This window comes from Lepidochelys kempii, chromosome 2 (genome assembly GCF_965140285.1).
Source record: "Lepidochelys kempii isolate rLepKem1 chromosome 2, rLepKem1.hap1, whole genome shotgun sequence".
In the NCBI taxonomy this organism is placed as follows: domain Eukaryota; kingdom Metazoa; phylum Chordata; order Testudines; family Cheloniidae; genus Lepidochelys; species Lepidochelys kempii.
In genome coordinates this window covers 238,128,075-238,143,712 of record NC_136381.1, presented here as the reverse complement: position 1 = coordinate 238,143,712, position 15,638 = coordinate 238,128,075, and the positions used below count along the sequence as shown (strand labels likewise).

Sequence of the window (15,638 nt, the reverse complement as noted above, 5' to 3'; positions counted from 1 at the left end):
TTAAAATACAGCCAGCTCTCCTGGACTTCTTTCCCCCTCATGTTATTCTCCCAGGGATCCTGCCCATCAGTTCCCGGAGGGAGTCAAAGTCTGCTTTTCTGAAGTCCAGGGTCCGTATTCTGCTGCTCTCCTTTCTTCCCTGTGTCAGGATCCTGAACTCGACCATCTCATGGTCACTGCCTCCCAGGTTCCCATCCACTTTCGCTTCCCCTATTAATTCTTCCTTGTTTGTGAGCAGCAGGTCAGGAAGAGCTCTGCCCCTAGTTGGTTCCTCCAGCACTTGCACCAGGAAATTGTCCCCTACACTTTCCAAAAACTTCCTGGATTGTCTGTACACCGCTGTATTGCTCTCCCAGCAGATATCAGGGTGATTGAAGTCTTCCATGAGAACCAGGGCCTACGATCTAGTAACTTCTGTGAGTTGCCGGAAGAAGGCCTCATCCACCTCATCCCCCTGGTCCAGTGGTCTATAGCAGACTCCCACCACGACATCACCCTTGTTGCTCACACTTCTAAACTTAATCCAGAGACACTCAGGTTTTTCTGCAGTTTCATACTTGAACTCTGAGCAGTCATACTGCTCCATTACATACAGTGCAACTCCCCCACCTTTTCTGCCCTGCCTGTCCTTCCTGAACAGTTTATATCCATCCATGACAGTACTCCAGTCATGTGATTTATCCCACCAAGTCTCTCTTATTCCAATCACATCATAATTCCTTGACTGTGCCAGGACTTCCAGTTCTCCCTGCTTGTTTCCCAGGCTTCTTACATTTGTGTATAGGCACTTGAGATAACTCGCTGATCGTCCCTCTTTCTCAGTATGGGGCAGGAGCCCTGCCCTCTCGCGCGCTCCTGCTCGTGCTTCCTCCTGGTATCCCACTTCCCCACTTACCTCAGGGCTTTGGTCTCCTTCCCCCAGTGAACCTAGTTTAAAGCCCTCCTCACTAGGTTAGCCAGCCTGCTTGCGAAGATTTTCTTCCCTCTCTTCATTAGGTGGAGCCCGTCTCTGCCTAGCACTCCTCCTTCTTGGAACACCATCCCATGGTCAAAGAATCCAAAGCCTTCTCTCCGACACCACCTGCATAGCCATTCGTTGACTTCCACGATTCAACGGTCTCTACCCAGAGTTCTTTAGAGTAGTGGAGAAAGGTATAATGTGATCCAATGGCTGGAAGTTGAAGCTAGACAAATTCAGACTGGAAATAAGGTGTACATTTTTAACAGTGAGGGTAATTAACTATTGGAACAATTTACCAAGGGTTGTGCTGAATTTTCCATCACTGGCAATTTTTAAATCAAAATTTTTTTATTTTTTTTTAAAAATATGTTCTAGTTCAAATGGAATGATTTTGGGGGAGTTGTGTGGCCTGTGTCATACAGCGGATCAGACTAGAGTATCAGAATGATCCCTTCTGGCCTTGGAACCTATGAATCTATAAATAGGATAATCAGTGAGATATTATTAACTTTGTTGAGAAAAAGAATGCTATGTTTTGTTTGGTTTTTGTCTTGATGAGATTATTGAACTACAGATTAGCAAACTGAGAAGGCTCCTACCCTCTTCTCATTCAGATCTTCCTAAAGGACAACTTCTGTTGCAATGCCTACACGCTGATTTGCATAGGTGATTTATATATCTCACAAAATGAAAAAAAAGTGTTTAGAATTTTATTTGGCCAATTAAAACATTGACTGTTTTACTTATGTTGTAGCCAAAATTTTCAACTCTGGATGCCTGAATTTAGGCACCTAAATCTTGATTTGCATACTTAAGTGTAAGTTGCCTGAGTTTTTGGAAGTGTTGAGCAACCACAAATTCTGTCTGAATCAATGAGAATTGCTGGTCCACTGTACCTTGAAAATCAGGCCATTTTATTTAGATGCCTAAATTTGGATTTAGAAGCCTAACTTTAGGAAACCAGGTTTGAAAATGTTGACCCATACCTCCTTCCCTACTGATTGTCTTTTTTTGTTTTGTTTTTTATGAGGTAAACTTTTTGGGGGCAAGGACTGAGCCTTGCGTGAGGAATCAGCAAGTATAAACTCGGCTCTACCGAAAACAAACAAATAATAATCAGTGAAGTTGTACTGTATCTTGTTTAGACAATTCTTGGTATGCTATGAATCCTCAAAACTGTGTCTGAATAGAAATTTAGGCACCTAAATAAAATCTTTTCATTTCAAATCCAACAACTTCTGCTGCTAATTTTTATAATACTCTCTTTCTATTTAATCCCACTGAAAATGTACTGTGGAAAAAATACTTCAATTATCATACTGTGCAGCAGAGTTGATCAATTTAAACAGAGTGTAACTTCTTAATGAAGATCATTACACAGATTAATTTACACACATTTGTATACTGATATTGTTGTGCAGATATTGAAGACCAGATACAATATTTTGAACTGTAAAATAAGATGTTTAACAAAAACAAATATTTTCAGTGACAAAGCTGCAAATGAAGTTATCAAAGAAGAAAAAGAAAACAGAGCTATTGTTCCAGAAAGCAAGAAAAAAGCCAATATCCTTTCCCCTGGACCTATTAAAGGACAATCAGTTTCAAAACGGTATAGCATATTCATTTTTCTCCCTTTAATTCCATTCTTGTCCTGTTTTTTAGCACATACAGTAATTGTAATCTTGTTCAATAGCTGGTAAATCGAATTATGAGTGTTTTTTTTCTAATTAAGTTTAAAATGAGAAAAATCTTGTCCAATTTGTTATACCTGTGTCTGTTTACATTAGTCAATAAATACTTAAAGTAAGTGATTTTGTCTTTTTGTTGCTAGTAAAGTGTCAGAAAAATCTGATGAAATTAGTCAAAGTTCCTCTGAGAGTGAGGAAGATGAAAAGCAGCCTGAACGTCACCAGGAAGGAAACACTGATTTGCCATCCGAATACTGGCAAATTCAGAAACTAGTAAAATACATAAAGGTAAGCAAATCAATTTTAACAGTTCTTTTATTATAAAAAATGCTGAAGACTCAGGTATTGAAATTTAGCTAATTAACTCACATATTGAGATTCTGAAACTCTGGACATTCTTATCTTCCTCCCCTTTCTCAGACTTTTTTATTTGCTCTTTTTGGAGTATAAGTCCCCTGAATTACTCTATTTGATGTTGTTTAAAACTTAAATGATTTCTTCTTTATGAATTATTGTTGTTTGTTTTGAATTTGAGTTGCAGTATTCCAAGATATTTTTTTATGTGGATAACAACTTTCAAGAATTTTTATTAAATTAGAATACTTTGCCTAAAGTCTATCAACTGTGATTAATGCATTACTGAAGTAACCCTAATGTTGTAGTGCATCATGTCAAATGTTTGTTAGCTGAAAAGAAATTGTCTGACAAATAAGAGGCTCCCAAAGCAAAAAAAAAAAAAAAAAAAAAAAAAGATGACTGTTGTTGAAAATATATAGTAGCATATACATATTTATAATGCTGTTGATGTTTTACATAATAAAAAATAAACCATTCCATGGCACTTTTAAGCCAATTATGTGTTTCCCTCAGGGAGAATTCCTTTACAAGCTTATCAGAGAATTTAAATAATATAATTTACTAATAATTGGCATAGGAGTATTTGTTTTTGTTTTTTTGAATAAAACTATAAAGCAGGGGTCGGCAACCTTTCAGAAGTGGTGTGCCGAGTCTTCATTTATTCACTTTAATTTAAGATTTAGCGTGCCAGTAATACATTTTAACGTTTTTTAGAAGGTCTTTCTCTAGAAGTCTATATATTATATAGCTAAACTATTGTCATATGTAAAGTAAACAAGGCTTTCAAAATGTTTAAGAAGCTTCATTTAAAATTAAATTAAAATGCTGATCTTACGCTGCCGGCCTGCTCAGCCCACTGCCAGCCTGGGTTTCTGTTCACCTAGGCCGGCAGCAGACTGAGCGGGGTCTGTGGCCAGGCCCCCGGCTGGCAAGTGGCTGGCAGCCGGAACCCCAAACTGGCAGCAGGCTGAGTGGGACCGGCGGCTGGGACCTCAGACCGGCAGTGAGCTAAGCAGCTCAGCCCGCTGCCACTCAGCCCACTGCCAATCTGGAGTTCTGTCTGCCGGCTCCTGCCAGCCAGGGTCCTGGCTGCCAGCCCTGCTCAGCCCGCTGCCAGCCTGGGATCCCAGCCCTGCCCACATAGAGTGGGTACCTACCTTCTCCCTTGTTCTAGCCCATTCTCTTCCTCTCTCTTTGCACTGAACTGAGGGTGGAAGTGCACTGAGCACAGGTCTGGGGGTGAAGGAGCAGGCTGGGGGTTGGGATGCAGGGTCTGGCCAGGAGCTAAAATGAGGGAAGGGGCTCAGGATTGGGGCAGGAGGTTTGGGTGTGGAGTGCTTACCTGGGCAGCTCCCATTTGGTGCGAGGGGTACAGGCAGGAATCTGGGGGTGGTGGTACAGGAGCTCCCTTTGGTGCTTAGGGTGGGGTGAGAATGTGGGGGGTGCAAGAGTCAGGGCATAGTGTGTGGGAGGTGCAGGAGTCAGGGCAGGGGGCTGGGGGTGTATGAGGAGGGTGCAGGAGTCAGGGCATGGGGTGTGCGGGGGCTGGGTATGTGTGGGGGGGCTGGAGTAAAGGCTGGGGTCATGGGAGGGTGCAGAGGTCAGGGCAGGAGGCTGGGGTGTATGGGGGGTGCTGGGGTCAGGGCAGAGGGCTGGGGTGGGTTGGGGTGCCAGGATCAGGGCAGAGGGCTGGGGGAGGGGGTGACGGGTGCCAGGATCAGGGCAGAGGGCTGGGGGAGGGGGTGAGGAGGGTGCAGGAGTCAGGGCAGAGGACTGGGGGTGTGGGCTAGGGTCGTGGGGGTGCTCCCAGCCCCCTGCCCGGAGCAGCTCGCTGCAGGGGGCTGGAAGGGATACGCCCTGATTCCCGCCCTCTTCCCCAAGGCCCCATCCCCACCTCTTCTCCTGCTCTGCTTATCCCCCTCCCTCGCAAGGGCCATCAGCTGATCAGCGGCAGGGAGGGAGAGGAGGAGGGGCAGAAACCCAGCATGGCGGGGGAGGGGGGGAACCTTGCCTGCCCTGCAGCAGCAGCCGGCAGGACCAAGCTTCTTCACCCTGCCCCTGCGGTGGTGGGGGGGGGCAGGATTTTTAATGGCACGCTGCTGCCTGCCGGGGTCCCAGCCTGGGTTCGGCAGCGGGCTGAGTGGGGCTGGCAACTGGGACCTGGCAGGCAGCAGCGTGCCATTAAAAATCAGCTCACGTGCCATCTTTGGCATGTGTGCCATAGGTTGCCAACCCCTGCTATAAAGTATACAACGTTGTCCACACTAAAAAATCATTGGACAGAATTCCCACTGGTGTCATCAGTTGTTAGCAACAGTGATACCACTAATGTAGTGTAATCAAAGCTTCAGCAGTTTCCAGTGTTTTAACCACTATCCTCAGCAGATTTAACTGACTCCTCTCTGTCTCTTAGCTAGTTTCTAATCCATCTCTCACGGACACCTTTTAATTTGTGTATGTAGAATCTACTATAGATGCTATAGTAATGGATGTATAAAAAATTCCACAGGTGTATACAGCCATTGCCATGGTTCTCTATGCCTTCCCCACCTCTAGATTGGATCTTTATATTGCCTGCTATTTGGAGCTATCCTAAAAGACCACCTGGAAGTTTAATCTTGTGCAGAATGTGGCATCTTGCTTGCTCAGTGGTGCTACTGGTGTTGAGCATATTACATTTATCCTTGGCATGATGCACTTATTTCTATTTGCTTTTAAGTGTAGTTCAGGATGCTGATGTTAATGTATGGGCTGTGTCTACCTTAACAGACCACTTCTTTCTATGTATCTACACTGATGGATGCTGCTATCAGTTTTGCATTTGAACTTTGGGGTAACTGGGGCTGGGTGCTTGGCTTTGGAATGCATTACTATCATTGGTCTCCCATAAGCCCCACCCTTATCCAAACCTGTGAACCCACCTTCATACTGACAAGACTGCTATCTTTTCTCCTTGCATTGTAACTCACAACTCGTCCCTTCTCACAAGGGCCCTGATATACATAATACAGCTGCTGCATAATACTCCTATTCTTTCAGTGGATGCAGCCATGTATTCCCTTTAGGGGGGTGGGTAGGTGGATGGGTGTGTGTGTGCACACGTGCACACAGCACCCCAGAGCCAGAGAATTTTGACTACCAGTACCCATAGGAGGCAGCACTCATACCTTGTGCTCACAGTCTCTCCCGAGCTATATGAGCCAGCACTGCCTCAATCCCTCTCAATTCCTTCTTATCTCCTGTGGCTGGAGTCGGAGCTCTTTGTGGTTCCTAACCTCACAATCTCTCTTTTTCGTAATGGCTTTTTCTAGTTGTATATAGTGTGACAGGGTCAGGCCAGATGGCTACAGGAGAGTGTTAGAAGTCAGATATATTAGTCCCAGATTAAGCAGGTCCATTTTCCCTGGGTAAGGTAACCGGGGCAGTTCCAGAAGAAGAAGGAACTTGCTAGAACAAATTCAGGCAAGCTAATTAGGACACCTGGAGCCAATTAAGAAGCTGCTAGAATCAATTAGGGCAGGCTGACTAATCAGGGCACCTGAGTTTAAAAAGGACCTCACTTCAGTTTGTGGTGGGCATGTGAGGAGCTGGGAGCAAGAAGCCCTAGGAGCTGAGAGTGCGAAGGTATACTGCTGGAGGACTGAGGAGTACAAGCATTATCAGACACCAGGAGGAAGATCCTGTGGTGAGGATAAAGAAGGTGTTGGGAGGAGGCCATGGGGAAGTAGCCCAGGGAGTTGTAGCTGTTGTGCAGCTGTTCCAGGAGGCACTCTAGACATCTGCAGTCTACAGGGTCCTGGGCTGGAGCCTGGAGTAGAGGGTGGGCCCAGGTTCCCCCCAAACCTCCCAACTCCTGATCAGACACAGGAGGAGTTGACCTGGATTGTGGATTCCACTAGAGGGGAAGGTCTCTGGGCTGTTCCCCAACCCACATGGTGGATCAGCAGAGACTGCAGGGATTGTTCTCCTTTCTTTTTCCCAGGCTGGCCAGTGATGAGGTTAGCTGAGTGAATGGCAGGTTTGAGCCGCTAGCAAAAGTGGCCAAACTGAGGGCTGACATGAATCTCTGAGGCAAGCAAATCCGCCAATAAGCACAGGACCCACCAAGTCAGAGGAGGAACTTGTCACAATAGTTAATTAGTACCCTTAGTATAGTGTTAGTTAGCTTTAGATTAAGTATTTGCCCAGCGATGCCCTCAGCAGGGTTTAAACATTGTCCATCGTGTGGGGGAGTGATCCCCAACAACGATCCTCACACACGGGGGTTGCTGTACTTAGGTGAAGCCCACATCAAGGAGCAGTATTCAATTTGCATATTGTTCACAAAATGGACCAAGGTGGTGAGGAATCACCTCAAACAGGCCATGTGGCTTGCTTTGGCATTGAAGCCTATGTTGGATTGGGGGTTGCCCTGGGGTTCTGAGAATGTTGCTGTTTTGCACTCTGGAGCTGGTGCCTCTCTGAAGACAGGAGTTGCTCCCCATCAAGTATACTGAGGAAAAGGTCACATAAGACTGTTTCTCCAGCTCCTGTGGGGATTCGTCTGCCTCCTCTAGAAGGCGCATAAGCTGGTATGGTCTGAATGCTGGTGTGCAGGATGGAGCAGGTCCCATCTTCCACTCCCCAGTACTGCACAAGGAGGTCAGAGACCCCATACCATTGGCTTTGGTTCTGGCCCCAGGCCATCTGTTGAGTCAGGTAATGACAAGGGTGATGCTGGCACTGGTGGTTTCCCTGCCAGTGGCATATCAGACGGCAGTGGACCTACTCTGCTTTTCTATCCCTACTTCTCCCTTGATCCAGGACTTTGCCAGGGCTGTGGTATTTATAGCCCCAGCGGCTATGTAGGCTGCTGAACCTGTGGGCCTGTTAGCACCACACCACCATGTTTCCCTTCCACAGTCAGTGGAAGTGGGACTGGTGCTAGGCTTGGCACAAGGGATCTTCTCGGCACCAGAAACTTCTTTGGCACCCCTGCTGTTGGCGCTGCCAATGTTACTGTGGCAGCACTCACCACTCTCCACTTCTGCACTGCTGACAACTTCCAGGTTGACACCGCTTCCAGCAATGGAAATGGAGGTATACTAGGTGCCGGTGGTACTGTTCCCACCATCAGCACCAGTTCCCTCTTCATTTTGGGCTACAGCTGAGTCAGACTGGTCACTCACAGCCTGAGGGCTGGCTCCACCTTTATCCCCTAAATCCTGGGATTCCTTGACGGCCAGGTCAGGATCTTTTCTCTCTCTCTCTCCCCCTGCACACCCCCATTGCTTGACCCACATTGGGGGCTATTCATAGAGTGCTATAGGTACAAGGATTGGTGCTTGTCTCATGGTGGGGATGAGGGTCTCAGCACCTACTGGCCACCAATGCCATATCCATACCAGTTACTGCCATGAGATCTGTGGGATGCTCCTTGGTCGTGATGCTCCAATTCCTCATCTTTCTCTAAGGTGAGATTACTGGGCAAGTCTGTGGCAGACACCATCCATCTGCCACAGGCCCATGCACCAGTGAACCTTCCCCTCGTGGAGCCTCCAGAGTTGTCCCAATCAGGCTTGTCAGTCCTGGAGCAGGATCTGGCTCTAGCACAGTTAACCCCATCATCTTCGTCCCTGGACGATTCCGCAATGCCTGGCTCTTCCTCCTCTTGGGTACTGAAGGATTTCAAGGTGTACCAGGAACTTTTGTGGCTCATGGGTGCTTCCCTGGGTATTCAAGTGGAGTTTCTGCAGGAGAATACCCATAAGTTGTTGGATATCCTGAAGCCATCTGCCCCTGGGAGAGTTGCCTTGTCTATTAACAGCGCACTCCTAGAGCCTTCTAAATTTCTCTGAAGCACTCTAGCTTTGTTACTCCTACTGTAAAGCACATGGAGAAATGCTACTTTGTTTTGGTGCAGGGATTTGAGGGTTTTTACTCCCATCTGACTCCAAATTCCCTGGTTGTAATCACAGTGAATAGAGCCCAGCAAGGCAGATTTAAGTCCACTCCCAAGGATAAGAACTCTAAACGGATGGACCTGATGGGTAGGAAGATTTACACCTCGTCATCCTTGCAGATTTGCATTGCTAACCAGCAGTCACTGCTGTCCAAATATCACTTTGTGAACTGGACAGCTATGTCTAAGTTTGCAGACCAACTATCCAAAGCCTTGAGGGAGAAATTTGGGGCACTTTATCACTGAAGACTGCTTGGTAGCTAAGACTTCATTGCAGTCCACTCTGGATGTCTTGGATACTTCGGCCAGAGTGATGGCATTAACAATGACCATTAGAAGGGCTTCCTGGCTGCAGAATTTGAGCATTGCAGCGGGCCATGGAGGATTTGCCCTTCGATGACCAAGTGCTTTTTTCGGACACAACGGAAGAGACTCTGGACTCCTTCAAAGGGTCTAGAGCTACCATATGGTCCTTGGGGCATATGTTCACAGTTCAAAGGTGCCACTGTAGTCAGCAGCAGCAGTATCATCTGCAGCATATATTTGGGCAGTCTTTCCCTCTCTCAAGACAGCAGGACTACTCCAGAAAGAGGCACAGATCCAATAGGAGGAAGCTGTTGGATCTGGGGTTTGGCCAGTCAACATGCCTTCCCCAGCACCCTGCACCCCCAACACCTACTTTGACTTCTTCGTCTGGAGCAATGTTCCAGTTGTTACTTCCTTCTACCCATCCCCTCTGTTGGGGACAGGCTGGCCCACTTTCACAGTGCTTGGGGTGCAATCACCACTGACAGCTGGGTCTTAAGCACTGTCTGATCAGGCGATGCCATCCAATTCCTTTCTGTCCCTCCTCCCCACCCTTACTCCACATCCCTCTTCAGGGACCCCTTTCACAAGATACTGCCCCTCGAGCAGGTTCACTCTCTGCTGGCTTTGGGAGTAGTGGTGGAGGTGGATGTAGATGGACCAAGCCAAGTTCATTCTTATTGTCCTGGCATGGCCAAGGCAGTGCTGGTTCTCTGAACTTCTCATGCTGTCAATTCAACTCCCCGTACCCCTTCCTCTCTGTATCAAGACTGCATATGAAATCATTTCTGCTACACCTCCTCAGCAAGTGAGAGCTCATTCTGTAAGAGCACAAGCAACAGCAATAGTGTTCCTTAGTGACATCTCAATACTGGAGATTTGCAGGGCTGATATGTGGTCATCCATACATACATTTATGAATCATTATGCCATTACTGTGTCTTCCAGAGCATGTTTTGGTACGGCAGTCCTGCAATCCTTGTTTCAGTAGAGCCCAAGCCCTGCCTCCTGGGGTGGGTACTGCTTCTGAGTCACCAAAATAGAATACAGTGCTGCATCTACTCGAAGAAGAAATTACTAACTGTAGCTATGGTTCTTTGAGATGTCCACAACCCATCCTCCATACCCTCTGCATCAGAGTCCAGTGTCTAGGTGTTCGGTGCTAAGAAACTGGGTGTGAGTGTCAAGGTGGTGCTGCCTCATATTGCTCAGGGAGGGGCTATGAGCACGAGACATGAGTGCCACCTCCTACACTTTTGCCTAGGTACTGCTAGGCAAAATTCTCTGGCTCCAGTGAGCTGGACACACACACCTATGTGGAATACACATCTGCATCACATCTCAAAGAGCCACAGTTACAGTAAATAACTTTTTTAAATATGTGAGTAGTGAGGACCTCATAGAAGAAATGGTTGTAGGGGACAACCTTGGCTCAAGTGATTATGAGCTAATTCAGTTCAAACTGAATGGAAGGATAAACAAAAATCTGCAACTAGGGTTTTTGATTTCAAAAGGGCTGACTTTCAAAAATTAAGGAAATTAGTTAGGGAGGTGGATTGGACTGAGAACTTATGGCTCTAAAGGCAGAGGTGGCCTGGGATTACTTCACGTCAAAGCTGCAGAAGCTATCGGAAGCCTGCATCCCAAGAAAGGGGAAAAAATTCATAGGCAGGAGTTGTAGACTAAGCTGGATGAGCAAACATCTCAAAGAGGTGATTAAGAAAAAGCAGAAAGCATACAGGGAGTGGAAGATGGGAGAGATCAGCAAGGAAAGCTACCTTATTGGGGTCAGAACACGTAGGGATAAAGTGAGAAAAGCTAAAAGTCAAGTAGAGTTGAACCTTGCAAAGGGAATTAAAACCAATAGTAAAAGGTTCTATAGGTATATAAATAAGAAGAAAAGAAAGAAGTGGGACCGCTAAACACTGAGGATGAAGTGGAGGTTAAGGATAATCTAGGCATGGCCCAATATCTAAACAAATACTTTGCCCCAGTCTTTAATGAGGAGCTTAGGGATAATGGTAATATGACAAATGGGAATGAGGATATGGAGGTAGATATTACCATATCTGAAGTAGAAGCGAAACTCAAACAGCTTAATGGGACTAAATCGGGGGGCCTAGATAATCTTCATCCAAGAATATTAATGGAATTGGCACATGAAATTGCAAGCCCATTAGCAAGAATTTTTAATCAATCTGTAATCTCAGGGGTTGTACCGTATGACTGGAGAATTGCTAACATAATTCCTATTCTTAAAACGGGGGGAAAAAGGTGATCCAGATAACTACAGGCCTGTTAGTTTGACATCTGTAGTATGCAAGGTCTTGTAAAAAATTTTGAAGGAGAAAGTAGTTAAGGACATTGAGTCAATGGTAACTGGGACAAAATACAACATGGTTTTACAAAAGGTAGATCTTGCCAAACCAACCCGATCTCCTCCTTTGAGAAACAGATTTTTTAGACAAAGGAAACGCAGTGGGTCTAATTTACCTAGATTTCAGTAAGGCGTTTAATACGGTGCCACATGGGGAATTATTAGCTAAATTGGAAAAGATGGGGATCAATATGAAAATTAAACGGTGGATAAGGAATTGGTTAAAGGGGAGACTGCAGCGGGTCATACTGAAAGGTGAACTGTCAGGCTGGAGGGAGGTTACCTGTGGAGTTCCTCAGGGATCGGTTTTGGGACCAAGCTTATTTAATTTTTATTACTGACTTGGCACAAAAAGTGAGAGAGTGCTAATAAAGTTTGCGGATGACACAAAGCTGGGAGGTATTGCCAATTTAGAGAAGGACCTGGATATCATACAGGAGGATCTGGATGACCTTGTAAACTGGAGTAATAGTAATAGGATGAAATTTAATAGTCAGAAGTGTAAGGTCATGCATTTAGGGATTAATAACAAGAATTTTAGTTATAAGCTGGGGACGCATCAATTAGAAGTAACGGAGGAGGAGAAGGATCTTGGAGTATTGGTTGACCTCCGGATGACTATGAGCTGCCAATGTGATATGTCCGTGAAAAAAGCTAATGCGGTCTTGGGATGCATCAGGCGAGGTACTTCCAGTAGAGATAAGGAGGTGTTAGTACCATTATACAAGGCACTGGTGAGACCTCATCTGGAATACTGTGTGCAGTTCTGGTCTCCCATGTTTAAGAAGGATGAATTCAAACTGGAACAGGTACAGAGAAGGGCTACTAAGATGATCCGAGGAATGGAAAACCTGTCTAATGAAAGGAGACTCAAAGAGCTTGGCTTGTTTCGCCTAACCAAAAGAAGGTTGAGGGGAGGTATGATTGCTATCTATAAATATATCAGAGGAATAAATACCAGAGGGAGAGGAATTATTTAAGCTCAGTACCAATGTGGACACAAGAACAAATGGATATAAACTGGCCATCAGGAAGTTTAGAATTGAAATTAGATGAAGGTTTCTAACCATCAGAGGAATGGAGTTTTGGAATAGCCTTCCAAGGGAAGCAGTAGGGGCAAAAGACCTATCTGGCTTCAAGATGAAACTCGATAAGTTTATGGAGGAGGTGGTATGATGGGATAACATGATTTTGGCAATTAACTGATCTTTAACTATTCCTGGTAAATAGGCCCAAAGGCCTGTGATGGGATGTTAGATGTGGTGGGATCTGAGTTACTACAGAGAATTCTGTCCTGGGTATCTGGCTGGTGAATCTTGCCCACATGCTCAGGGTTTAGCTGATCGCCATATTTGGGGTCGGGAAGGAATTTTCCTCCAGGGCAGATTGGAAGAGGCCCTGCAGGTTTTTCTCCTTCCTCTGTAGCATGGGGCACGGGTCACTTGCTGGAGAATTCTCTGCACCTTGAAGTCTTTAAACCATGATTTGAGGACTTCAATAGCTCAGACATAGGTGAGAGGTTTATTGCAGGAGTGGGTGGGTGAGATTCTGTGGCCTGCATTGTGTAGGAGGTCAGACTAGATTATCATAATGGTCCCTTCTGACCTTAATATCTATGAATCTATGAACTGGTCAAATAGGTATGTATGTATGAAGCCATTTTGAATTACCAGAGTGCAAAAAAAAATCTCAGAAAATTATTAATACTTGAAAGGAGGGATTTTAATATCCATGTCCATCAAACAGTATTGTTACCAAAATTCAGGATGCATACCTATGTGTGTGTGGTTTTATATATATATATATATTTGTGTATTTATTTATATATATATATATATATATATATATATATATATATATATATTTGTGTATTTATTTATATATATATATATATATATATATATATATATATATTTGTGTATTTATTTATTTATATATATATATATATATTTGTGTATTTATTTATATATATATATATATATATATATATATATATATATATTTGTGTATTTATTTATATATATACACACACCACAATATCACACAGGTTTTTAAATTAATTAGAAAGTTGATATTCTTAAACAAAACAATTCTCTAGAGGCTGTTGGGTACATTGAACAGCAAATCTCCAAAGGGTCCGACAAAGCTGAAAAAGATGCTGCAGTACAATATCAGACTGTGGTGGAAACTCTTTATTGATGAAGTGTGACTTTAACTAGCACATGGAATTAATTTATAATTCAAGTGCAAATATTGTACTTCTGGCCAGACTGACTAGATTTTTTTGGCATATTTGTTGTTCATGTGGGCAAGTGTTCATGACATATCCGGCATAAGAGAAGGTATATCTTCAGTTACATTTATATATGTTGAAATATTATATTTACATAGAAGCACAGGCATAGTTTTTCAGGACATTGTGTGTGTGTGTGTACGCATGCGTCCGAGAGAAAAAGAGAGGTTAAATATATATTTTGCACATCTTAAAGGGGAACTAAAATACTCTTTAAAAAACTGTTTGAGGTTCCCAAGTTAGAAAATATAATAATTTGTGTAGAAGAAACATTGGAAGGATAAAAATAAACAGTTGATAACAAGTTACATGAAGGAAGGATGTCCATATATAAAACCCCTACAAGACCTAAAATAGTGGTTCTCAACTCTGGCCCACTGCTTGTTCAGGGAAAGTCCCTGGCGCACCGGGCCAGTTTGCTTACCTGCCGTGTCCACAGGTTTGGCCAATTGTGGCTCCCACTGGCCGTGGTTCGCCACTTCAGGCAAATGGGGGCTGCAGGAAGTGGCGCGGGCTGAGGGATGTGCTGGCCACCTTTCCCGCAGCCCCATTAGCCTGGAGCAGCGAAACGCGGCCAGTGGGAGCCGCAATTGGCCGAATCTGCGGACGCGGCAGGTAAACAAACTGGCCCAGCGCACCAGGGACTTTCCCTGAACAAGCAGTGGACCAGAGTTGAGAACCACTGACCTAAAAGATGCACACTTTCACAACACTATCACTTCCAATACAAACCAGACCGGCCATGCTACAGGTTTTCCTGATAGGCTATGGATTTCCAGACCCTTTTACAGGTTTCTGGAGAAAAATTCTAGCCTACAGGGAAATCCTCCTGACTGGCAGGCTGCCCTTCCCCATTTGCCCTGCCTTCTGGGGAAATGCAGCCATATCAGAACTGCTCCATGTGCTGTGAGAAGGTCTGGTCCCCCAGCACATGGGAGCAAGAAAACTTCCTGCTTCCCAGCTGAGCAGCTGGGAATCATCCTCTGTGCAGCACACAACTGAGGAGCAGCTGCTCTTGCCAGCTCTATAGCCCCTGCTCTGGCTCTTTGCACTGCCTCCAAACTTCCCAATTTAGGAGCCTATGTCTCCTTGAAAGTCAGGAGCCAGGGCTTTGAAAAGAAACACCAGTTATTGTGGGACTCATGCTCAGTCATGAGAATTCACAACACTGCACCTCATTCAGTAGGATCCCACTGATGCTACTGTAATTTTGAACTGGAAATGAGGACTTTGTTCTCATTTACTCTAATTTACTCTCTCATTTACTCATCTACCACTCTGGCAGTGCTAAGGTGCTTTAATGTGAGTATAAATTACATTCTGCATCAAGTTGTAAGGCACTTTTACGTAGCCAGAGCAGTGTGTCAATGGCCTGTCAGAATCAGGCTCTGAATGTGTTAGAGAGAATAGTGTGATGTAGTGGAGTATCATGATGGTTGGTGCCCTCTGCATTTGAATTAGAGACCAAATAAGTTTATATTTTGTTTTTACCATTTATTCTTTTCAAAACCATGAAATAGTTTGAATATTCAGTAGCAATAAAAAAATACCGTGCTCTATATATCACTTTCCCTCTCTAGCAATAAAGAGCATGACAAAGGTAAGTCGGTATCATCATCCCCATAGTCACCCAGTGGCAGAGCCAGGACCCTGGTCTCCTGAGTCTCAGTCCAGTGTTCAGGCCTCTAGGCCACACTGCCTCTCAGTTTAGG

At 44.8% G+C, this 15,638-nt stretch overlaps 1 protein-coding gene across 3 annotated transcripts in view; it reads left to right on the top strand.

The window, feature by feature from the left end:
- The window catches only part of ODAD2 (outer dynein arm docking complex subunit 2), a 199,788-nt gene that overhangs the window by 43,073 nt on the left and 141,077 nt on the right, over positions 1-15,638 (top strand). For all 3 annotated transcript variants that reach the window (XM_073334342.2, XM_073334346.2, XM_073334345.2), the window contains exons 9-10: positions 2,451-2,573; positions 2,796-2,940. In XM_073334342.2, coding sequence (XP_073190443.2) covers positions 2,451-2,573; positions 2,796-2,940 — 268 coding nt within the window. The remainder of the gene's footprint in view (positions 1-2,450; positions 2,574-2,795; positions 2,941-15,638) is intronic.